This window comes from Dermacentor albipictus, unplaced genomic scaffold, assembly GCF_038994185.2.
Source record: "Dermacentor albipictus isolate Rhodes 1998 colony unplaced genomic scaffold, USDA_Dalb.pri_finalv2 scaffold_28, whole genome shotgun sequence".
Classification (NCBI taxonomy): domain Eukaryota; kingdom Metazoa; phylum Arthropoda; class Arachnida; order Ixodida; family Ixodidae; genus Dermacentor; species Dermacentor albipictus.
In genome coordinates this window covers 4,218,745-4,245,495 of record NW_027225582.1, presented here as the reverse complement: position 1 = coordinate 4,245,495, position 26,751 = coordinate 4,218,745, and the positions used below count along the sequence as shown (strand labels likewise).

The 26,751-nt window shown below is 44.1% G+C and overlaps 1 protein-coding gene and 1 pseudogene across 1 annotated transcript; one reads left to right on the top strand and one right to left on the bottom strand.

Moving 5' to 3' along the window:
• The first annotated feature begins 5,021 nt into the window (after nucleotides 1–5,021).
• LOC135897597 (piggyBac transposable element-derived protein 3-like) lies at nucleotides 5,022–5,805 on the top strand (annotated as a pseudogene).
• A 17,336-nt stretch (nucleotides 5,806–23,141) lies between these two features.
• On the bottom strand, nucleotides 23,142–24,679 carry LOC135897600 (uncharacterized). The gene has a single exon (XM_065426279.2). The coding sequence runs from the start codon at nucleotides 24,584–24,586 to the stop codon at nucleotides 23,861–23,863; it is 726 nt and encodes a 241-aa protein (XP_065282351.1). The 5' UTR covers nucleotides 24,587–24,679; the 3' UTR covers nucleotides 23,142–23,860.
• Nucleotides 24,680–26,751: the final 2,072 nt, after the last annotated feature.

Here is a 26,751-nt window from a genome sequence, read left to right as displayed (position 1 = left end):
GAGAGAAAAAAAGGCAATGTATTGGTTTCATTACCATGACACTGCACCACACCATGCATCTGTTCGTGAGAAAGGAACTGCACAAGACGCAAGCTTTCAACACTGTGAGCTCTAAACGTATCCGCGTGTTTTGTGCAAAGTCTTTCTAAAGTACATGAAATGGCTGAACTAGTACATTAGAGCTGCAGCACGATGGATTTGTGCAACAGCAACAGATGCACGACGCATAAGCACTATCATATGAATTGTCATCTACAAACAAATGCTGCACATCAACTTCAGTTTAATGAACTTCCATATTCGTATCGTTTCATGTGAGTGAACTATCTTAGAAAAGGCAAGGTGCCAGTCGAAACGGTGTCACAGCTTTGCTTGGGCACAGGTACATAGACAAGTTGAATTAAGTGATGCATTTAAGAACCAAGAAATGATACAAGCAACATGTAAGCAATTGAACAGGCATTATGGGCGTTCTACAGCAAGATTACAAAAAGCTTTTGCTGTGCAGGCAGACATTGCCAAAGTGAGCTTGTTACTAAACATGTTAGCTTTCCATAAGACATACCTTTGCATTGTTACAGCGATGCTGGGATTATAGAAAGGCTGTATTACAATATATATATACGTATATATATATATATATATATATATATATATATATATATATACAAGATGAATCAGAGTAGTTAAGATGGCTGACTACCAACAACACGCAGCAGCATAGTGCCTCCGATCTTCTTCCTGTCTCTTCTTTCATCCTTCCGTAACAGGACCCCCGGGTGGTGAAGCGCCGTCTCAGCGCATGGTAGGCGAAAAATTGCGAGCGAAGTATGGCTTCAACCGCGCAACGTGCACAACGTCAACAGGCGTCTGACTTGAGGATGTATCAAGCTGTAGCGGCGAAATATCATAATTTATGTCGTTAACTTGACGTAGGACTTCATAAGGCCCTGGGTAGCGAGAGAGAAGCTTATGGGAGAGGCCAATCCGACGAGATGGTAACCAAAGGAGCACCCAAGCACCTTGCGCGAACATCACGATGGCACCAGTCATAACGCTCTTTTTGTATATGGTGTGAGACTAATAAATGAGATTGGTCAACTTGACGAGCCATGTGAGCCTGATCGATGACTTCACGAGCATACTCGGTTGCAACATGTGGCACAGAAGGGAGGACGGTGTCAAACGGCAATATGGGGTCACGACCATACAAAAGAGAAAAGGATGAATATGCTGCATTGTAATGTCCGGACGAGATATACGCGAAGGTCACGTAGGCCAGCGTGGTGTCTCAGTCATGGTGATCGTTGGAGACGTACATAGACAGCATCTCTGTGATTGGACAGCTTGTGCTCAATGGCACAAGAGCGGAGGAGGTCGTCGACAACTCGAGACAACTCGAGCGGCCGCGGTCTGTGTGTAACTGTCGAGATGCACTGTGGTGGAGAATGACGTCGTAGAGGAGAAAATCGGCGACGTCTTTTGCGCAACTAGTCGGCAACACCTTTGTTATCGCGTAGCGTGTTGGGTAATCAGTAGCGACGGCAATCCACTTATTCCCTCTAGTCATCGTCGGAAAAGGGCCAAGCAGGTCACGCGAAACAACGGTTCAGAGGGAACTACAATTGGACGGAGTTGACCGACAGGTAAAATCATTTTGGTGAAGTCACCCGTTAAGGAACCAGAGCTGTGAGCTGCAATTGGCGCTAATGAGCCGCTCTCGGCGTTCAGACTCTCAATGTCAAATTCAGAACCACTTGAAACGCTAGCGAAGAATATGCCGGCCGGAATCACTTGAGGGCACATTCTGAAATTCAGAAGCGGTAGAACGACATTGTGATTAGTAACCATGACCAGCATATGCGTAACAGCAACGTTCCGGTACAAAAGCATGTCGACGATGGGGCGAAGCATATATTCACCGTCAGGAACCTGTGCTGGGCGGTCAAAGTGACATAAGTAACTGCTTGGGAAACACACGCACATCGTGAAGCGAGCACAAGTGTGGTGGGGCAGTTCTCGGAGCATCGGCGAGTTGAGGCAATTCCAACTGAAAAACGCTGGTCGCACAGTCGATGAAAGCAGAATGAGTGGATAAAAAATTTAATCCAAGGATAATGTCGTGAGGGCAGTTGTCGATCTCCTCAAAGAACAGCAGTAGGGCGGCCGGCTATACCCAAACGCACAGTACACATTCCAAAAACAACCAGCACGCCGCCGTCGGCCACACGAAGCACTCGGGCAGCTGCTGGGGGGAGGACGTTCTTTAAACATCTACGTAAGCTAGCACTCATCACAGAAACGTGGGCTCTAGCGTCGCGGAGTGCTTGGACAGGTGCACCGTCTATTTTAACGTCAATTACATTTTCCTTGTGGGCATAGACAGAGGATTTGCTGCAGTAGTAGGCAACGCAGCACCACCTCCGAGGGCTGCATTTCTTAGTTTTCCGAAAGGGTGCGGCCAAAAGCCACAGGGGATGAAAGGGGACATGGCTGCGGCAAACGGGAAGATGGGCGACGGGTTTGCAGTGAACGAGACTGGTGTCCGCGTGGCGATGGTGAGCGACTGTACCACGTGTTCTTAGCCGAGTTGTCGGCTCTGTTAGACTCAGCGGTGGCGAAACCCACATTTACATAAAAATGCCTCATGTTGGTCAGTATGCGAGGTGTTGAGGACTACGAGTTGCGACAGTATCAGGTGACATGACCAATGAGGCGACAGGTGAAACATATCGGCAGGTCGTCCGCAATTCTCCACTTGGTCGGGTTGCGATAACGCGTAGAGATAGCGTCAGGGTGGAGCGAAAATAGTAGAAGGGCGTTCGTTAGCTCTGGGATTGGCGACAGCACAGACAGAATGTTTTTAAGTTCCTGGCAAATGATGGCTTGTATGAGGGGAAACATCAGGGCAACGGGAGAAGAAAGCTGTAGGCGCCATCACATCCAGTTCACGTCGAACGATTCGCACCACGTCTTCTGATGGCGACGCATGCTGCTATGCGGGTTGACCTTCACATGTCGACGTTGTGGTAGTATTGGGAAGTCTGGCGAATGACTGCAAGACGTATCGACTTTTGGCCTGCTCGAATTGTCGGCACTCTTTAATGATAGCATCAACTGCAGAACAATGCCCTTAAGAACGTGCCCGACCATCTCAGCTTCTGTCATGTCGTGATTGGTTTTAGGACTACGTGCCAGCATGTCCTGGACGTACGAGACATAGGACTCCATGGAAGATTGGGCATGGGAGGCCAGTTTCTGCTTTGCGGTAATTTTACGGCATTGGTCCCAGCTGGTTAGCTTCTCTTCGTAGTTTTCGTATCACACCATTGCCGTGCCTCTTATGTAGAACAACAGGTCAGCTAGCATAAATGTAGGGTCCCATCTGTTGATTCCACTCACGTATTCGTACAGAGCCACCCGTTCTTCAAAGTCGGTGCCATTGGTCCCGCAGAAAGTTCCAGGATCCTTGGGTTGCACAATCACAACCAAAGGTGACAGCGACGTAGCTGGCGACAGCGATGTAGGAGGCGGGGACGACGTTGGTCTCACGTGCTCACCGTCATTCATGGTGCAGACGGTGATGCGACGTCTACTGCTGAGCTCAGTTTCCAGCCGTGGTACCCCGCACCTCCCACCAATGTTACGGGGATGCTGGAAGTATAGACTGTATTTACAGTATATGTATATATATATATATATATATATATATATATATATATATATATATATATATATATATATATATATATATATATATACACACACACACAAGATGAGTCAGAGTAGTTAAGACGGCTGACCACCAACAACATGCAGCAGCCAGCGTCTCGCAATCTTCCTCTCTTATTGCATCCTTCCGTAACAGTATTATCAGTGTAGTCATATGACCAGAGCCTCTATCACAAAAAATATATGCCAGCAGTAATGACAGTTTCCTAGTTATGATGGCAAAGCTTGTATTACAATATGCTATTATAATCAGGTTAATAGATATATTTTACCAGGAAAGCAAGCACTACCCAACATAGCACTGAAATTGCCATGAAAATAGCTTTGTTGAAAATTGTACAAAGAGTATTAAGATGCTCCTTTGTCACACACATACCAAGTATGGCGTTGACCTTCTTGGAATCCAACGGCTCCTTCTGTGGAAGGTCTTTATGGGAATTTGACGGCCACCCAAAGGAGAACCTCCCTTCAACCTTTTCTTTTGTAAAAAGAGCGTAAACCCTTTAAGGCGCCTTGTACACAAATGTGTACATTGCACATCTGGTGTCTTTTTTGCATTCAGGATGCACAATTCTTTATTAGGTTGTTTTTAGTGCATTTGCGAACTTTAAACTGACAACCACATGCATTTTGGGCACCATCTGTCGCATTTCGGCGAAGATGTTCATATCAAAAGAATTGGTGAACGCTGGAGCAGCAAAGAGCAGTGAGTCAACTTCTTATTTTTTTTTTGGAGCCACCTTTTTACATTGTAGCAAGAAAATAAAAATTAGACGGTCTTGTGCATTATATAAAGTATCGAGCAGTGATAATCTCATCATTTATGAGATGACCGAACGCTCACGCTCGCATGCACATGTGTACGCGATTGTGTACAAAGCGCCATGGTTACTGCAGAAATGAAGAACGCTGAGAGTTGCTTTGATTTTCTTTCCAGGTTTTTTTGCTCATTCCTTCTTCTTTTACAATGCCAAAAAGCATGAGAAAACCCAAGAGTCAGCTGAAAGGCTTTGGGAGCTCATAGCTGATGGACATGTTTCAGACGTCGGGGAAAGTGACGAAGAAGATGCCACGTGTGAAGGGACTGACGCCTGCATTGCAGCTGTGTTCACCAACCTCGCAGAAGATGAAGATACTGCTGTAGGGGAAACGCAAGCTGAAGAAGTGACTGATGATAGCATCGTTTCAAAAACTGCGCGCTAGCAAAAAAAAAAGTTCACACCGCCACTAAACATCGTGTTCTGTGGAGGAGACATATTCGCCCCAGATGAAGCTGACATACGACCCCTTTCAACTATTTTTCGAGGTACGTCCCGCAGTCTGTATATAAATCCTTAACGGAGTTTGCTAACTTGTACAGCCTACAGCAGTCCCAGATGTCCGTGAACACAAATCCTGATAAGGTGTGCAAGCTTTTCGGTATGCACAATCTAATGGGGGTAATCCCTCTTCCAAGGGTACGAATGTATTGGCAGAGCATTGCAAAAGTTGCTCTCATATCGGAGTCTATGACAACAAAGAGGTTTTTCAAGCTGTGCAACAACCTTCATGCTGCTGTAGACGAAGAGGAAAGCTGCGAAGAGAGACTCTGGAAGGCCGCCCGTTTCTAGAGATTATCAGAGCTTGTTGCTTAGAACTGCAGGTCGAAGAACAAACATGAGTTGACAAACAAATATTACCTTTTAAAGGGAAGCTCTGAATTAACCAGTATGCACAAGGGAAGCCATCACCCTGGCGAGAAAAGGTATACGCTCTGTGTGGAAGGAGTGGCTTGCTGTACAATTTTGTGGTGTACCAAGGCCAGAACACAATACTGGAAGAACTGAAGCAAGCATGTGGACTTTGCTCTGGTTTCGTACTGCACCTCACGAAAAGAATTCCGGTGGGGTGCAATCATCAGTTGTACTCTGACAACTACATTACCTCGATTCCTCTTCTGCGTCAACTCCGGACTGACAGCATACTTGCAGCAGGAACTGCCTGGGCCAACAGACTGTCGAAGTGCCCGCTGCCACCAGCGAAGGTGACAAAAAAGAAGCCAAGGGGCTACTCAGAGGAGTGCACCACAGATGATGACACTGTTGCTGTTATTTAGAACGATAATATTACTGCGACACTTGCATACAACTTTGTCAGAGTGGGACAGCAATCTGTAGTGAAGCGATGGGACAAACAAAAGAAAGAGCATGTCTTTGTACACCAGCCAGAAATTATAAGAAAATACAATGAGTCAATGGGTGGTGTTGACCAGCTAAGCTGGATTTTCTTAGTTTGTACCACATGAAAATTCGTTCGAAGAAGTGGACATTGAGGGTGCTTTTTCACTTTGTGGACATGGCTATCTGCAATTCTTGGTTGGAATACCTCTGCGACAATCAAACGCTGCCCAGAGCTGAGCTCCTAGATTTGATGAATTTTCACTTGCAAGTTGCTGAAGCACTAATTAAGTCGGTACTGCCTGAGAAAAAGCGTTGAAGGCCTTCTCTTGCAGAGATCCAAGCACCACAAACAAAGATAGGGCAAAAAAAGCAAGAATATCGCTTTCTTGCACAGACATGCGCTACGACTCCTTTGACCATTGGCCCAAAGCCCGCTGTCAGAACGAGCCATCAACGTGCAAGCTCGAGAAGTGCACAGGAAGGTCCCGGATATTTTGCATGAAATGTGCCGTGCCACTGTGCCTGACGAAAGAGTGAAATTGCTTCCTCGTCTTCCACAAGTTAATTTTGTGACCACCGAGGCACGGTGTACACAGTTGTGTATACCTTTCAAGAATTCGATGGTTTTGTCTTTCTTAGGTCCCAAAATGAATGTTTATGTAAAAAAAATTTCTATGCATAATTACAAGTGGCGCCTCAAAGGGTTAAGGAGGCCCCTCGCAAACTTCAAGCCTGAATTGTTAGCATCCAGGCGCAGCCTCTTCAGCAGGCCCTTTTCAACATATACACCGTCACTGATGTTTACCTGTAAAACAATAGAACAGGCGCAGATTGATTTATACACTTTTGATCAAGAAATGGTCGGGAAATAGGATAAGGTTTGAAAAATCGGTAGTAGCGGCTTTTTGCAAATTCAGTTTAAAGAACAAAGCAGCCTTACGTGTACCATGCATGCACTGTGGTGAGCTGTGCACTTTCACCTCAGGCTATAAAGTATTCCGAACTTCAATACAAAAGAACAACATGCATCTGCCTAGAACTCAGCAAATGTGTGTGATCGCATGACACAAAGTGAGATCTGGTGCTTTTCTAGTCATTAGCAGACACTGAAAGCTTCAAGCCTGACTGAGTAGTGGGCCAAGGGTCAAGCTGAGCTTGATTAGTGATGCATAAATGCTCGAGAAGTATCAAACAAGATGCATGTCATCGTATACAATTGTCCGACTTCCCCTTGCAGACATGCAGTTTTCAAGATACTGACTGCACTTTGGTGTAAAAATTTTGCCTGACAAAGTGAATAAACCACATACAGAAGCAGCATTTTCATAGTTAACGTAAGTCTTTAATAGTCACTGATGGCTTCAATTTAGAAAGCCCTGTATAGTGGGCCTCAACAAACTAAACTCATTATAGGTATGTCAAGGTAGAAGCATGGATCTTTTAAAACCATGCTTCTGCCTTGACAAACCTATTATGAAATTAGTTTGTTGAGGCTCAATACGGAGGGCTTTCTAAACTGTATATTCTAAATTCAGACAAGTGAAATGAGTTATTTCTTTTAATTATTACCCAAAATTAAATTTTAGACACCTCATCCCCATGAGAAATTGAAGCAAGCAGTTTGTACACGTCACATAAGCATTTAGATATCAAAATAGTGATTACAGAAAACCTTGACTTGGAGGTTCATTAGTGCAAGCAGCCATGCGGACTTTCTTTTCTATAGGCAGAAATGAGACTTGAGTATTTTATTCACACATATATGTGCCCATGCATGTATGTTTGTAACATCTCATTGTGCACAAAATCAAATCCATAAGAACCCGGCAAGAAGCTAAACATACAAGAGAGCCATCCCAGTGACAAACCATGCTAAAGAAGTGAGACAACCATCACAGTAACAAACTGCATCAAAAATTTTACTGACATGAATTCTGAGCTTTGAAACATAAAGTGTATATGAACGCTATCTACATTGGTGTGATGGGCAACATTAAACAACGGCTACGCCAACATCAGAACGATGTGGATAAGAAAAGAGTGGCATCAAATGCTTTGGCAGAGCATGCAGCAACGACTAAATACAATAGTGACTCGATGAACTCTGGCATATTTGGCCAGGAAAGAAACTGGAAGCCATGCCTGCACCCGGAATCCCTAGAGATGCAACAGGACACACGCTCATCTGAAACCAAGGAAGCCTTCCTCTTCTTACACTAAAACCTACTTAAATATGCACTTCTACTTTTTTGCCCCCTAGGGAAAAGGCTTCCATATGGAAGCCGAAATGCATTGCTTTTAATGTTGTATTTGGTTTCTCTATGTCTTTCTTTGTCATGTCTCATACCGACCATGCAGGCTTCCGTGAAACACATGATGATACAACTTTGTGCAAAAGCATTCCTTAAGGCACTTTTTGCATAAACCATGCTCTGTAGCTAGAACGCATTATTCACAGCATAAAACCTGACTTCGCAGTTCTTAAAAAGGAAATTTGGTTGGATTAATATAGAGTATCATCAGCATCATCATCATCATGAGCCTGCTTTATGTCCACTGCCAGGCTGATGATGATGATGTCAACTGCAGGATGAAAGGCCTCTCTCTCCCTGTGATCTCCAATTACCCCTGTCCTGCACCAACCAATTCCAACTAGCGCCCGCGAATTTTCTAATTTCAACGCTCCACCTTGTCTTCTGCCGTCCTCGACTGCGTTTCCCTTCTCTTGGTACCCATTCTGTAACCCTAATGGTCCAACGGCTATCTAACCGGCACATTACATGACCTGCCCAGCTCCATTTCTTTCTCTTAATCTCAATTAGAATATCGGCTATACCCGTTTGCTCTCTGATCTAAACCCTCTTTCTGTCTCTAAAGGTTATGCCTAGCAATCTCCATTCCATTGCTCTTTGCCCTGTCCTCAACTTGTTCTCAAGTTTCTTTGTCAGTCTCCAAATTTCTGCCCCATATGTCAGCACTGGCAAAATGCACTGATTGTACACCTTCCTTTTCAATGATAATGGTAAGCTTCCAGTTTCGAACTGACAATGTCTGCTGTATGCGATCCAACACATTTTTATTCTTCCATGAATTTCCTTCTCATGATCAGGGTTCCCTGTGATTAATTGACCTAGGTAAACGTACTCCACAGACTCTAGAGGCTGACTGGCAATCTTGAACTTTTGTTCCCTTGCCCGGCTATTGATCATTATCTTTTTCTTCTGCGTATTAATCTCTGACACCTCTCTCACGCTCTCTCTGTTAAGGTCCTCAATCATTTGTTGTAATTTGTCTGCATTGTTGCTGAATAGAACAATGTCATCGGCAAACCAAAGGTTGCTTAGATATTCCCCGTCGATCCTTACTCCTAAGCCTTCCCAGTTAATAGCTTCAATACTTCTTCCAAGCATGCATTGGAGAGATTGTGTCTCGCTGTCTGACCCCTTTCTTATAGGTATTTTCCTCAGGGTGACTACCAAGCTGACATTTTCAAATGCCCTGAGTTTTCCAGGTTCCTTGAGTGCCTTTGCAAGATTCCTTGAGTTATGCAGAACTGTGTTTTAGCAGGCTGAAACCAAGTTGCCCGATGCTGTCATTCTCTAGTAAGCATGTGAAAAAATTTATTAAAAAAAACAACTTAATCCAGTTTGAATATAAGGAGTAGCGCTTATTTTATTCAAAAAAAGAATAGAAGGGAGGGGTTAGCAAAATGCACAGCAAATAAAATATGTATCTTCAAAAAAATTTGCAAATCGAGTCGGACATTCTCAAATACGAATAAAAAGGAGATGCGTACAGAAGCAAATATTTTCGAAAAATGAGCTATGAAGCCGGTATTAATATGAGCTATGAAACTAGCATTACGCAACGCACCGTTCTTTCCAAGCTTCGAAGCCAATCGTGAGGACGACAAAAGCGGAGTCAGCGCCATTGCTGACAACGGTGAATTCCTTCAATGAAAAACACGGCACCCAACGGCAATAAGCAAGTAGGCCTAGCCTTGCCGCAGTGGTGGCTACGGCTGCCCGCGGATCTGCGTGCGAGAGCGCTGGTTCAAGGCGGCGAGGTGATCAAAACGGCAGCGGTGGTGACTTTAATGCTGTTTTGGACCTCAGGTCGCGGCAGAAAGTCTCGAAATTCGGACGGCGAAGGGTTTTCGCGTCCGAAATTTTAGACATTCTGACACATTGATACTATGGGGTAGGTGGTGGTGCCGCGAAACCATCGTAATTATCGGGAATCTGAAAAGTGGGTCATTAAATGTACACTGGCAACTCTTCCAGCCGACGACGGGGCGTCAAAGACGATTCGTTACGATTCCTGTCTGTTACTCATGCCAGCGCATTATCGCGACTTTTGTTCTCTTTCAATAGTAAATACAGCTAATTTTCCCTGATAGAAGCACAAATTCCCTTTCCCCGAGTTTTTTCAGACTACTCAATATCCCTGAGAATTCCCAGTTTTCCCGTTTGGTAGACACCCTGCTTCCTTATTTTTCTTGTGCAGAATTAAGGTAGCTGTAAAACCTCTGTAGATATTTTCCAAGGTATCTACGTAAGCGTTCTGTAATTGTTTAAACGTAATGCCTCTATGACTGCTGGTGTCTCTACTGAATCAAATGCCTTTTCGTAATCTATGAAAGCCATAGAGAGAGGCATATTGTGCTCTGTAGATATCTCGATAACCTGATTAATGACATGGATGTGATCCATGTAGAGTATCCCTTCCTGAAGCCAGCCTGTTCCCTTGGTTGACTAAAGTCCAGTGTTGCCCTTATTCAACTGGAGATTATATCGGTAAATATATTATATAATACTGGGAGTAAGCTAATGGTCTGTAATTTTTTTAAATTTTTAATGTATCCCTTTTTGTGGATTAGTATAATGTTTGCATTCTTCCGGCTTTCCGGGACCCTTGCAGTCAATAAACACTTCGTATAAAAAGCCACCAGTTGTCCAAGCATTATGTCTCATCCATCTTTTATTAAATCTACTGTTATTCCATCTTCTCCTGCCGCTCTTCTTCGTTTCAAGTCTTGCAAGGCCCTTCTGACCTCATTGCTAGTTATAAGAGTTTCTGTATCCTGTTTATTACTGTTTCTAATTGAGGTATCCTGACTGCTCTGGGTACTGTACAAGTCAGTATGGAATTCTTCCACTGCATTTACTGTATCTTCGAGAGATGATGATATTACCCTGCTTATCTTTCAGTGCATACATGTCGGTTTGTCCTATGCCAAGTTCCCTTCTCACCGATTTCAGGCTGCGTCTATTTTTTACGGTTTCTTCAGTCTTTCTCACGTTATAGTTTCGAATATCACTTATTTTTGCCTCGATCAGTTTTGACAGTTCCGCGAATTTTATCTTATCTCTTGAGTTGGACACTTTCATTATTTGTCGTTCCTCTGTTAAGTCCTTATTTGCTTGGCAAAGCTTGCCTACTGGTTGCCTTGCCTACCACTTCAATTGCTGCCTCTGAAGCCAGCCGATTTCATTCATTACCTCTATGTCATTTTCACCGCTGTGTTCTAAATTTGCACATTTGTTTGCAAGCACCAGCCTGAATTTGTCTGCTTTTACCCTTACTGCCTCTAGGTTGACTTGTTTCTTCTCGACCAATTTTGCTCTTCCTCTCTTCAAATTAAGGTGAATACTAGCCCTCACTAACCTATGATCACTGCACTTTACCCTAACACTTCTACATCCTGCACTATGCTGGGATCAGCAGAAAGTATGAAATCAATTTTATTTTATGTTTCACCATTAGGGCTTTTCTAGGTACACTTTCTGCTGTAACGCTTCCTGGAAACAGTGTTCATTATTCGAAAGTTATTCCTTTCTGCGAATTCCGCCAGCGTCTCTCCTCTAGCGTTCCTAGAACCAACGCCGTAGTTGCTAATTGCTTGTTCACCAGTCTGCTTTTTCCCCACTTTTGCATTGAAGTCGCCCATTACTACAGTATACAGTTTTCACTTTTCTCATCGCTAATTCAGCATCTTCATAAAACTGATCCACTTCATCATCATCGTGACTGGATGTTGGAGCGTAGGCTTGTACTACCTTTAATCTATACCTCTTATTAGGTTTGCTCATGACTACAGCTACCCTCTCATTAATGCTGTAGAATTCGTCAATGTTGCCCACTATGTCCTGATAGATTAGGAATTATACCCCGTATTGCTTCTTATCTGGGAGACCTCTCTACATGTCTATTATTCCGTTATGTCATGTCCCTTATGTCCGGACATGTCCGTTATTCAGCAATGTATAAGCATCACCAGTTATTCTAATCTCACTAAGGCCGATGATATCCCAAACAATGTCTGATACTTCCTCAAAGAGTTCTGCTAAGCTAGCCTTACTCGACAGAGTTTGGCAGTTAAAGGTTGACAGGGTCAGTTTCCATTGGCGGCCTGTCTATATGAATTATATATAGTATATCAATATATAGAGTCTGTATGAAGTATATCAGGCATAATTACTCAAGCCCCGGATTATATTTTACTGAGAGGAGGTTACTTTAGGTAAGTTCATTAAACTGAGGGCACTCCACCAAAGCAAAATTCGTGATCAGCCACTAGATATCCTGAAAATGGCAGTACAGTAAGATGATTGCATATTACACAAATGTATCCTACAACTCGCAAGGTAGCGCCAGTTTTGTATGCACCTTTGTGAAAGCACACAGATCAGGTGCTGTATTGTTGTGCTGTCCAGCTTCCAGCAGTGCAGCAGGTTCCTGCAGTATGTAGGGATGCCTCCTGTATCCACATAGTCTTCAACAGTAAGAAATGTTCAGCTTATGGTGCTGTGAACCTGGAAATTTGTGATTTACCAGTGTCAACTGGAATTGCAATGAGAGCCTCACCAAGCCAGCTGCATCAATCTGCATCTGGTTGTACAAATGTCTCTTCATTATATCTCAGGAGGTTATACCGCTATTTTGTAACGACTGAAATTTCAGAAAGGAACAAAATCAGCAGCAACAAGGACGATCATCACAAAAACTCATATATGTAGTAAAACATAGAGCATTGGATTAAGAAAAAAATATTGAGCACATGAAAAACATACTGAAGGCTAGGCCACGACTTTGTAGCGATGCTATTCCTTTTCGTTATTCGTTAGTGGTCTGACCAACACGCTGCCCGTGTTCTGTACTGGAATAGCCGGCCGTTAACGGTGGGCGACAAGAGTGGCGTAGAACCTAGGGGTAAGTATGAACCTAGGGGTAAGTTTGAAGCTGTGCAGGGTGATATGGGCTGGAATAGTTTTGAAGTGAGGGAAGCTCGCAGTAAAATTGAGTATGAAGAACGCCTGAGGAATATGGAAGAAAGTAAATGGGCTGGGAGAGTGTTCAGGTATCTGTACAGGAAAAACATTGGTTCACAGCGGAGGAAAAGAACTAGGAAGCTTATCAGAAAGTATGCGGCCTGTAGGTTGGGCAACACAGCAACAAAGAAGGTCAAGCGGAAAGTCAGAGAGGCTGAAATAATCTCATGGGTGGCGGCAATGGAAAGGAACCCTGCCATGAGGGAAACCTGCCACTTAAGAGGAAAAAACGAAATCAGGAAAGACACAATTTATATCTCAAAGGGAAGCTCATTATTTCTCTAAGCGAGATCGGGATGCCTTAGAACACGCGCCTATAAGGTGAGATATAAGAAGGAACAAGAAGCATGTGCTTGCTGCGGTAAAGCTAGGGAAACTATGGAGCATGTTTTATTAGAATGTGAAGATGGCTACGCAGCGGTCGATTTAGGCACCACTGGCCTCCTTGAAGCCCTTGGGTTCAGCGGGAGCAGTGGAAAAGCAAACATGTCCGCAATAGGCATTAGTAAGACGCGATTGGCGGATTGGTGGACGAAAAATAGGGAAACGACAAAAAACGGAAACGTACAAAAGCACAGTTAGCAATGGGGTGTGGGAGTTCATATATAGTGTTTATTATTTTTTATTTTTTATTGTTTAACTTACGTAGTACATTACGCAGTATAATAGCAAGTGCTTGGTGGCGCAACCCACCGCCCCGTTCCAAAGGGGACGCTCCTAACATCCATCCAATGCCTCCTTTACTAGATGCCTGCCGCGTGAGCGGAGAAGCTGGTTCCTGCCCCTCTCCTCTTACTCTTTCCCACCCGGGTCGGCTGCGAGCGCTAGCTGCGAGGGCCACTGCAAACCTAAATGACGCAACCCTGCCTCTGAGATTTTAAGGGCGTCTTTTGCGATCCCGGAGTCTGGACGCATGGTCTCTCGTCAAGCCATTGGTCGAGCGCGCGCCAGCCTAGTAATCATCACTTCCTCCGCAACAGGAAGTGGGTCGGCTGCGAGCGCCATAGTGTTTCTCACTATATTACCTAGAGGGAAATCTAGCACTGCTGCGCTGTGGTATTCATGGGAATGCCGGTATATTGTGAGTTCGGATTGGCATCATTCTCGGAGAGCCAGGCAAGCCCAGTTCCGTCAGCCACAATAATTCATTTTCTACGGAAACAGCACGTAAGAAGCTGTTTTAGCTTTATTATTACACAAAAGCATGTTTTGTTTAACTATAAAAACTTGTTATTGCATGTACAATTATATGATACGTAAAAAGTATCAGCGGGCCGCTAAAGTTGGAGAACAGACGGCAAGATTCACGCTCGCTTTGAAACAGTTTGTCGTTTGTTCTTGTTTTTCGTCGCTTGGTCATCCATTGTAGGTGAGTAAAGATGTAATATGCATGAATGGAAACATTTTATGAAGATATTACTTTAAGAACACTTTATTTGTGTAGCCATAGCCACGTTTTAGACGAGGCCTCTTACAACACCAGCCAACAGAAGCCTCGCAGACACATATACCGTCATTCCCATGACGGCACGGCGCCCCTTAAGAAACTCCCATAGACGGTGGCACCGGATTTCCCTCTAGGTGTTATAGTGAGAAACTCTATGGCGAGCGCCGTCTCTCCGCGACTACCCTAAACTACGGGAACCTCCACTTCAATGGGAAGACTAGCGATGCGGCAGGCATCTAGTAAAGGAGGCATTGCATCCATCCATCCAGTATCGCTACAAAATCGCAGTCCTTACATTATTTACACACTGCCCTAATCTACGATTGCAAGAGCGGATATGTATATATATATATATATATATATATATATATATATAGATATATATATATATATATATATATATATATATATATATATAGTAATAAAGGCCAACGTCTTCTGATTGAAATGTCTCGATACTGTAATATAGGCAGGTTGCGAACGTAGATCCCGCGCCTACTAGGGCGCTCCTCGCGGCGGCGAGCGCGCACCCGGTAGGATACGACCGGCCCGCTTGCATTCGGAATGCCCGTCTGTGCACTGTTTCGTGCGTAGCTGTTGCCTTTTCTGAGCTATGCCGAAGTGCTACACGAATTGTTGCGTAGTGGGCTGCAACAGCACGTACAGCAACTCACTCACCAGGAACGAAGTTTTACAGGTTTCCGGGCCGACCGTATGAAGTAGAACGGCGTCAACACTGGGTCGCGCTTGTCCGACGGCAGAAGCAAGCTGTTTTATGTTCCGGCGTTATGCCAGTACGTTAGCGCTGAATTAGTTGCTTTTACAGCAATGATGGCAGCAACGGGACACCTGCACTGCGTACCAGGATATGCAGAAAACAAAGTAGTTTGTTTCCACACCGTACCGCAGTAAAGCTGTGGAACTCTTTCCCAACCCTCTCCCGTTCAAACAACGTCAGGGCTTGCTGAGAGCTACGAAGAGGGGTTGCAGCTGGCTCAGCTGGCGTACACCCTTCTGCACCCAGCATATCAACTAAGGGGCAGTTGAGATCACCAAAATATTTGACCACGTGGTTTATTGGAACCTCCTTTGCACGCACTGAAAAATCGCAACATAAAAAGTATCGAACTTCCAGTAACTTGGGCGAAAATATTTTCCCAGCGTAGTCTTACGCGAGCTCGTCACTTCTTTGTGTTTGGGGAGAACAACGTTAGCATACCTCGCGGTAGGTCTTACGAGGCGTTCGTACGCCCCACGCTCATGGATGACTTGCTTTCGATTCGCATTTGCCGTCCTGTATGTACAGAGCAACTACCGCGGCGTGCTTGCACTTCCCTGCCATGCCATGGCAGCACGGCAATCGCAGCTGCCCGCTAGGATTTGTCTGCTGTCGCCGATCTGCAAGAATCAATGTCGCCTATAATTTCATGCGTCCACACCGTAGATAACGAAGTAAATTACGCTCAGCTTCACGCATCTCGCTCGTGCGCTGCTTTTCGTTTGCGGAATACACCTAGCAGTCACTTCCGATCAGTGCGAGTTCAGCAATTCCCTCATGTCCCACCCCGCTTCAAATAGACGACTTCCTTTCTCTAAATTTTTTTCTACGAAAAAAGCTGTCACTATCTTGTAATTCCCGAAACCCAGCTGAAATTAATATTGGCACGCTGTTTCGTGCCATCACTACCGTTTCACAGGGCGCCAAAGACACAGCGCGAGCCACTGACGCCGTGAATCCTACCACATTCGAGCAACTATTCGTCAAGTGGCGCTAGGGGTCCGAAAGACAGAGCGCCGCCTAGCACTTGCAACGTGCCCATAGCAGGGCTGTCAGATTTGGCTACTTTGCGCCAAATTGGCTACATTTTGAGGCTGTTGGCGGGGAAAAAAGCCTTGGCGGCTACTTGGCTACTTTTTGGGCTACTTTTGAAATAGCTTGACTATTGTGAAAATTGGATAGAAACTTGTGTAGCTCATATTATGCAGCAACATTAGCAAATATTTAGGCCAACGCACGACGACGACACTCCAAAATTTCTTTAAGCTGGTCCATCATCATCGTCAATCTGACTCGGGCGCTTTCATTTCATGCAAAGAATTTTGTACTGGTGACGTCACAGCGTGTTCCATCTTCGCATTGACGTTCCGCGTCAGGCCTTCCGCACACTGGGCTCCTTCTATTTTCGGAGTTCTGGCAGCCCGCTGGCAGCCAGACGGCAGCCAGATATAGTGCCGGTCCTGATGGGAAGTCCACGTGAGGTGGGATCCTAAAGACAACCCGAAGCTGCCCGAAGTTAGCAAAATCGAACACTTGGACAGCTGGCCGCTGGATAAACGTAAACATGCTCCAGCATGTCAGCGGCCGGTCTGGCCGGCGCGCTCTCGGCGTAGTCGGTCCATTTATGTGTTCAAAGCTTGAAAATGTACAGCTGTATTCGGGAATACGATCATTTTTGCGAAATTTCGCGCGACTGGGCAGCTCACTTTGCAGAGCGCAACAAAAGGCCTGCGACGCGTCCAATGCCAAGACGCAAAATCGCACGTAAATAATCGCGAGAGCGATCGCTCGAGGATGCCTCGAGCGCTGACATTCTTCGAGAAACGTGTGCCAAGATTAACTCAGGCACCTGAACTGGAGCTGTGATTTTGATTTGTGATAATATTCTAGTCATACTACATGCTGATCAAAGCGCTCTTAGCTGTAGTCATTTATACACGTTTCATAAGGTTTTTTTTTATGTTCCTACATTTACTAAAAGCAGCTTTAAGTGTTGGCTGTGATAAAGTCTTCAGAGTTGCATAATAAATGAAAATGCAACGTTTTTCCATAACGTGGCTACTTTTTTTGGCTACATTTCTGTATGTGGCCAAAGTTGGCTACTTTTCTGGCTACTTTCCGTGATTTTTTGGCTACATTTCAAATTTTGGACCTGGCAACCCTGGCCCATAGGCCTACATCTGCTCCGCAATATAGAAGACAAATACGCGAAGACACTCAAGAACATAAACAATACAGACAGGTTCTCGCGATGCGCAACTTCATACGAAACTGTATACATACAAAAATCTTCATACAAGCTGCTCAAGCGTCAAACATAGCAACCGTTTGCCAACGCGCGAAGCCCACGATCGACACATCGACGTATACATTACACATGTGCAGTAACTGTGGCAGTGTCTATATAAAGAAGAATTTCTTGCCAGGAAACCACCGAACAAGCAGCTACTGTCAGTGTTTTCATAATTGTGTGCCCATTCAGTCATAGCAATCAAGGCGGGTAGCATATACGTCACAGCAGAATACAATATTACGCTGTAACATCAGAGGAAGCTTTCGTGAAATTGCTTGCTAAATGTGCACAACAACATGGACAACCTGCGATCAGAAAGCGCTCTTCTCATTACATAAACCATAAGCTTCAAGAATGCGCGCAAGCGCCAAACTTGCTTACCTTTCACGACGTAGTCGGCAAACGTTCCTTCGTCTGACAGCTAGGTACCATGGCACCGACGTTTTTTTTTTTTGCGCAAACACTGCAGAACATCCAATGAACTCCATCTCCACAAAAGCACAACCTTCAACAAAGTCTTCCATACACTACGATTCGAAGCCCCAGTACCAGGATTTTCACGAGAGCGCGGGCAGGCAGCTCGGCAGAACAAACGAAGCTCGTACGGGCGCTGTAGTGGGGAAATCTGGCGCTGCGATTGTTCAACCATCATGGAAATGATGGGAAGTACAGGCTACGGATTGGTATGTTGTTTACTGGCGAACTACTCTAGAGGTATTTTTGGGCAGTTTTGTTTTCGCTCCAAGCGCAATTGCTATAACCCGCAGTGGGACGGTGCGACAAAAAGCTCTCTGCCTTTGTTCTATTGCTCGAAATGGCGATAGCAGCTGGGCCGATATGTTTGTGGCGTGGTGTGGTGTCGAAGCTCTGACAAGAAAGCGACGGCATGGTAAACGTTGTAAGAACGCGTTTTGATAAGCTTGGTTTGTTAATTAAGTGTGCACGTTGGCGCTGTAGCGTTACGTACTTTATGAAACTTCAGAAGAGCAAAAGAAAGGCACTACTGATACAAGACACAGACAGTTGTACTTCGGATCCAGTGGCTTGACGATCGAATTTTATTGAGGGCTTTATTACGCATTGCTCGTTTATCTGCTCATTGAAATGTGTGTTTTAGGAGTTTGAAACACAAACTTACTTATTGACAGGTTGCTGCTTCCTGGCTGTAGTCTGCTGTCACAAATGGGCAAGTGCAAAGCCACGGCATAACAGCTGCTGGCGGCCGCTTCAGAAGCGGTACGTCAATATAAAATATAATGAAGCATACTCGTAAGAGGCCACAAGCGTCCTAACTAGCACTGCAGCAGATGTGCTTAAAAGTACTTGAAGACGTTCAGCAATCGTGACAGCCGACGCAGCCTTTCGAAAGAGCAAGACAGCGAGATAGTTCGCCTGTCGTCTGCGAGAAAAATATCGCGTTCGCAGAGAGCATGCACAGTAGCAGACGACATTTGTAGGCATAGAGTTTCATGTGTTTGTAGGATATGGATGGGTGGATGGATGAATGAGGCTCAACCATTTAAATCGGGTGGCTGCAGCGCACGTTACCTAGCCTTGAATAGTACTATATGCATGCATACCTATGTATTTACTCCTTTACTTTTGTGTTCATATTATCCACCAATCAGATAGCCTCCGTTTAGTTATTCCTACCTGTTCAAAGTCTATTTTACCTTCATTGTCCTTAAAACCCAAAGCTTTGAATAGTTCCCCGTTACATTCCACGTACCGCAGGGTGAAGTCGTTTACAAGAAAGCATAGAGTTTCTCACTATAACACCTAGAGGGTAATCTGGCGCCACCGTCTAGGGGAGTTTCTTAAGGGGGCACCGTGCCGTCATGGGAATGACGGTATTGGCGGCGAGGAGTTACGGAGTCGCCCTCTATCGGAAGCGCCTCGCTGCCGTAGTATGAGGGATCACGTGACGCGCTCCTCATAGGTTTTGCTGACAGCGCTCGCTAAAAACTCACGCGGGAGCTCTCCCGGACAGTTCTGTAAGTACTTTCTAAACGAAAGACGTTTTTTATTGTCTAAATAATTATCTTAGGCAAGCAGAAAGCACAGAATGGTCTACAGACACTATATCTTTGCAGAATACAACAGTGAACAGGCACTGCGCGCGGTCGCCGCGATGGAATCTCCCGAGCCGGCTTCTTGCGTGAAAGGTAGGCAATTGCCGAGAGCTATGTGAAATATGTTCTGATAGTGGGCTGTTTGTATAACGATATGGAGCATGACAGAATGAAACCACAGTGCAGCGACCGCAATGGTTCGCAGCGACCGAATGAGCGTCTGCATGCACGCCCGCGCATGAAGTTTCGGTTTCGCTGCGAGCGTGTTTTCGCACCGTGCCGCGAGCTTTAGGCCGCTGCATATGCGCATTTTGCTGTACAGAAGCAACCTTTGTTGCCTGGACACTGTCAGAGCTGTTCAAAAATATTTTTCTTATAACTAGGGACTTCGACGCCTACGGGCCTTTCCAGCTGATGTGCCGTCGTGACAATTTAATCTTATATTTCGTTTCTTATAAATTCTTGGACATTTGAATATTATTATTTGTCAAGTTGTGTCACACTGCATATTTATCGGTCTTTTCGGCGAGCTATTCCCCACTGTTTATTTTTCTTGATACAGTACATTAATTGTTTGGTGCTAATACAAACATCAGCATATGCCATGCTTTTTTAGATGTGCTTCTTACCCTTTCCTTTCCATTCCAGTGAACTTGCCGTTATCGAGCATCACCACGTTCATAGACCAAAGCTTCACGACTTCGCGACTGCTGTTGGAAGGAGAAGCAGTCTACGAATCGAAACATGTGGTAGCATGCAATGTGAAGGAGAAGAAAGATGCCACAATAACGTTTGCTGGGCTTGTTCTCCAAACGTCGGCACTAAACAAGGACCCGCATGAGCTGGAAATTTCCGTGAAAGACAGAGAAGTTATTGCAGCAACTTGCAGCTGCAAAGCAGGGTAAAAACAAAGTGTAAATACTAAAATGCAAATTTTTTGAAGCATTACATTTTAAAAGTACTTTTTTATGAAATCCTTTGATCACTTTCAGCGTATATTTAAACAATATTACAAATTTTATAAAATAATTTGACCAATTTCTTGTTGTAATCCAACCAGAAAAACTACAAATTACTACCCCTGCTTTTCTTGACTTCATTATCTACTGGCTTCATATGGTTGCCACTAACAAAATTAGCCCCCTCAGTTACCCTTCTTTTCAACTAGAATTGAAGTATTCAACAAACGTGAGTAAAATGACCGCACACCTATGCATGTCTCTGAGCACAAGAAAGCACCGCTACGTTATTAGCTAGCAGCATTCTATTGTACCACTCTATGTACATTACCGAATATAATTTCTGTGGGTGTATATGGCTGTTAGTATGGCATCGATTCATTCAGTAAGCATGTATATTACTTCAAGCTAACAGCTGGTTCTGCATGTCTTCATTCAGGTTGCACAAATGCAAGCACATGGTTGCACTCCTCCTGCACATTAATGCAAGGGACACCTTTGACATCCTGTCTTCCACTGATCTTCCTCAGCTGTGGGGCAAAGAGCTCAAGGCAGGTGTCAAAGATAAATATGTGCCAAGGAAGATCGTGGATCTTCCTTGTTCAAAATAGGTAAACAAAAATTACTTTCAACTTGGTTAATGGAACGTTAAAGTTATAGCAGCAGTAAAATAAAGCAGAGCCAAGTAAAATACAGATGTTTATTCCTGAAATGTTTCAGGCGAAGAGCGACCACGTGAAGCTTCCCACTGAGGACACCTTAAACAGGCTGCTGCATGCTTTGCCCTACAGTTCTACAGCATTCAGGCACAGTGAAAGCAGTAAGTACACCTTTACTACCATTAAGTCATGACTGGCTGCCAACACCACTTGTGCACAGATAATGCCAACTACAAGAAATGTACAACCCACTGTCAGAGAGAACATATTTGGTAGAAGCGCTCATTATAGAAGCACTCCAGCTCTTCGTACTAGCCAATTCTTGTTAACACACTGTGCAACCACTCAGAGAGGAACTGCTGCTGCTTCACCTTGCTTGCTAGTAACAGGAAACCCAGCTACTTTGAAACCTGCAGTGACATGCAATTGAGTAGCACCACTAAAATTCCTGCTCCCTTTAACAGTGGACTGCAATGTACATTTCATTGAACCTGTAAGGCTGACTACAGATTCTTCCACATACACCACTTAATGCTATCTACACACTTTGGTGCTGGTTGCTGCAAACATAACTTGCATGGGTAGTGGATTGCAAGATTATTGTGTTGTGTTATCCACTTAAGCTGCAGGAAGACGTTAAAACAAATATTTTACAACTAAATCTCTGCTTCCATGGCCTGTAAACTTTTTTGACAGTTTCACATTAGAGCGCATGCTTACAAGAAAACACAGACAAATGAAGTTTTGGTAATGAGCCAACTATTTATGACCAATGCACTACATGTAGTCATCTTTTACTAGAACCTGCAGGTGTAAATAAAATCAAAACAATAGAGCAACTACTTATACAAATTGTGGACATAATTCCCAGTCACAGTCATAGAGTCTAAACATTAATACAAGGCAGATTATGTACAATGAGCAAAATTGGACTGTACATGTGTTGTAAGAAGTGCTTCGATTGGGGCTAGTTGGTATGGCATCACTGTATGCGGTATTGTTGCACTGCACACACAAGGTGGCACACAAATGACATTAGCACGGTTTGTATTTGTTTCTTGTTTTTAGTGTTGATGTACGTATGCTTGCCATCTTTACAGCACAACAATATACCATACGCTCATGTGGCGGCATTTTGTCAAGCTGCGGTCATGACTTTTGGCACTTACACAATGTGCTTGCATTCCAGGAAACCCCACGCATCCAGCAGATGTAGCCAGCAGCTCATCTTCAAGTGGCAAACAAGACTGCAGAGCTGCAGATGCAGCAAATACAACCCCAATGCCAAATGAACACAGTGCATGTGGAGAAATATTGGAGCACAATAAGGAAGAGTCTTGCGTAGCAAGGCCACCAGCACTGACAGAAGCCGTCATCAAAGCAGTGGAAGCGGGGGCACTTTCAACAGAAGACATTTATATACAATTGCAGCAGACATTCACACAATCAAACATTCAGACAATCACGCATTTGACAGAGCAACAGGTGAACTCACAACACTGGATGCTCTACAGGAAAGGACTTATAACAGCATCTATTGCTTACTCTGTGTACACGCGAGTGCATACACTGAAAACAAGAATGGGCCCTCATGATGTGCGCCCTCTGCTTAAGTCAGTGATGAAGGAACAAACGGTGCAAACTCCAGCTATGTCAAGAGGATCCTTGCTTGAGAACACAGCAAAAAACTTCTACTTAGCCACAACAACACACCAAAATCTCCAACTACAAAGCATAGGCCTTGTAATTTCCAAAGAAAACCCTTGTATTGGAGCAAGTCCAGATGGACTTGTTACTTGTAGCTGCTGTGCTACCAGAGTGCTAGAAGTAAAATGCCCAGTTAATTTGGAAAGGTTTAAGGCTAAGGAGCTAACAACACTGAGCAACGGCAACCTTAGCCTTAAGAAAACAAGTAGATATTTCTGCCAAATTCAAGTGCAAATGGGTATTCTAGAAGTAGAGATGGCTGATTTCTTTGTTTTTCAGGACAGCGAGAATGTGCTGCTGCTAACAGCTAATTTTGATAGAGACTTTTTTAGCACTGTTGTAGAGCGAGCTGTATATTTTTTTAAGTCTTATGTGCTCCCGTATGTAACTCGTTAAAAAACTCAAGATGTGAACATTGCTTTTAATAATGAACAGAAAATTGATTGCAAAGGTGCAGACTGTACAAACAACCCTAGTGTCGCATTCATTGTACTATTGAGCTATATTGTGAGTAATCTGCAACAAGATCGTTGCTTAGAGAGGATTTTTTACATCAAAAAAGTGTTTTCATGCACATACATGTTCACCTCTGAACCACTGTTAGTAAAATTAAGGGCATCAGCATCTACAGATTCTCTAGACGGTGCGACTAATGACCAAAAATAAATGCAGGCTTGTTTACGTGGCCTCTCTGTTGCGTGCTCTGTCGTATTAAATAATTTCCTAATTTAAAAACTTGTCATCACTGAAAATTGGCTTAGAAAGGTTCACAATTCCAGCTATGATCTGCACAATGTCATCAATAAAAGGAAAAAGTTCTATTCCTACATTTCCTCCCAAAATCTTGAATGCTTTCATTCGCTGGATTGCCCTCTCCACGTGAACTCGTGCTGCAGCAATGCTTTGATTTCTTTCAGCATCATCTTTTGAAAGCTGCTTTTTGGTCTTCAAAAAAGGTGGACGCATCATTTTAATGTGGTGTTCAAGGCATAATTTGTCAATCAGAAAACCCTTATCTACCATAACACTGTCTATAGAAGGTAGAAACTTCTCCAACACTCTACATTCCTTAGTTATGAAGGAATCGGATGCCCTTCCCCCATAGGCATTGCTGACATAGCTGATGTGTCCTCCTGGTGTCTCACAGACAAGAATTTTAGCTGTGTATGTACCTTTATACCAACTGTAAGTCAGCAATTGAGACTCCATGTCCTTGGGCCTCTGCAATGGTATCTCAGTACAGTCAAGTACTGCGCGTACAGTGGTGTAATCTTTAAAGTACACAGTCATATTGTCAACGACAGCTTCTTTTGTTGGCCAATAGACTGCCTCTCGCAATATTGCTGCAAGGACTGTCACACTTGCTTTAAAGATGTCGGCTGCAGTGGTTCTATGAACACCAAAGAGTACACCTAACACTGAAAATGTCAGGTTGTGCTGCAACTTCATAAACGTGAGCAGCACAGCGTCTTCATTTGAGATGCGAAATCCCTTTGCATGTGAAAGTAGTCTACAATCTGTGTATAGGTCACACAAGTTGTAGAAAAGCTGGAAGCAGGGCAGACCAGTAAGAACAATGAGGGCTTTTTCATCTTGGATCGCAGCAATGCTTAGTGGCTGGCTCCGCACTGCGTCAAGGGTGTTGACTTGGACACCAATGTCAGTCGTAACTTTAAGGACCTCGGAAGGTATGGCTGAAGTAGAAAATAATAATTATTATGGGTGTTCCCATGAATTAAAAATACAGATTAACCTTTGTTCTTAGCGCACCTTGGCTGCAGGTTTCACTGGAATCTTGTTCTTCATCAGTGTGAATGGGGGGGGGGGGGGGGGAGCTGGTGCTGGCCTGGGGGTCAACAGCCAGTGTTACAGGATCATCTTTATGGAAGGTCTCGGCCAGAGGTCTGTCCTCTGTAAACGAGAGGTCTGTCCTCTGTGCACACTTAAAGCACATAGCATATTAGCCACAACAAATATGAAGCAAAATGACTTGGTTAAGCACCAATTCTAAATGTATATAGAAGAGCATGTATTACCACAGCACAGCAACAACATTTCAAGCTAAAGGTAGAGATGTTCACATTCTTTCCTTTCTAACTAGAACTGTTAACAATACTTGGTTTGTGCGGATTCGATTTTTTTACTTTGCATGCTTCACAACTGGCTGCAAAGAATGGTGACATTTGCTTTTGCTATCATACTATTTCATCGCATACAAAACAATTTTTTAGAGGGAAATATTTATTTACTTTCCTCCATCTTGCAGGTTTCTGCAGAACTGATTTGCCAAAATAATTCTTATAGGTACTGACGTAGTATTTATCATTACTGATAACTTTACACATTCTCATCTAGTCATGTTATAAACCATTTGAAGTTCGTGCGTACTTTTTTAGACATGTGCACAAATTGTTCCTCCAGTGGGTTAGTTAACGGCCACATTTCTTACAGTACAGGTGACTACATTTTGCATCACTACTCCAAGTCTGGTGAAGACCGCAGCATCTTGGCACAACTATCAGAACATTGTGATTCACCATTACACCATAACCAAGATTTGGCAACAGCACTTCCTTACATACTACTTTAAGCTTATTATAATGTACAGTTGTAGCTAGGTCCTTTTTCTTGATATGCTGACACCATGAGAACTGGTCATGCACTGTACAGCAGATCTTGCATATTGGGAAAAATGAGTTAGTTTAGGTGCTGTTACCCTTCGACAATGACTTGCGTTTACAGTTTGGCATAGTACTTGCATGAAGCTCTCCTGTTGCCCACACACTGAAACTTAACATGTATTCTAGCTGCAATGGACTCTGATCGAGCAGAAGTAAATAAAATACCCATGCGCAGTAGAAATTAGTGTCGGAAGATTACAAGTATCATGAAGCATGATGCAAAAATGCTTGTTTTTAGCTGAAATACCCTCGAAATGCGAGAACCAGGGAAGGCCGAGCAAAGATCAAACATGCCTCACAGGGCTTATCTGTTGTTCGTTTCTCGCTGCCATAATTACAATTAAATGGCCTGTTTACAATACTGGTACACATGTGCATCAAATGTTTCAGCCATCGTGTCAATAAAACCAGGAGCATTACGAACATTTACGCATAAGTAAACCGCCACCATAGGCAGGGTATTGATTGTGAATCTCGGCTCGCACAGCACTTCGCTGTTTTTAGCGCATAGCGTTTCCGTCAGAAGAACGCAAGCTTGGTTGAGAGAAAATTATTGCTACAATAAATGCAGCACACATCAAATGAGCCGCAGCCACAGCGTTTAGCTCGCGATGCACATCCACCAGCAAACGTCGTGTAGATATTATTGCATTCAAAGAGTCTAAACAATGACTTACGTATCTGCAGTCGATTTTGCGGACGCTGAGGACGGAGCGGACGATCAAGAGGTCGCACCGGAAGGTTCCGAGATGGTATCGCACCTCGTAAAAGCCAGCGCCTTTTCCAGCCTGCGAGTGATAAGCGTCTTTAGCCGGGCAGCGCGCGCGGGCGAGCGTCTCCGTGCGCGCTTTCTGCTACTCACCGAACATCGCAGCCCCGACGCCGTAGCAAAAATCTTCCTCGCGGAAGTGCTTGCTGCACACACGAGCTGTA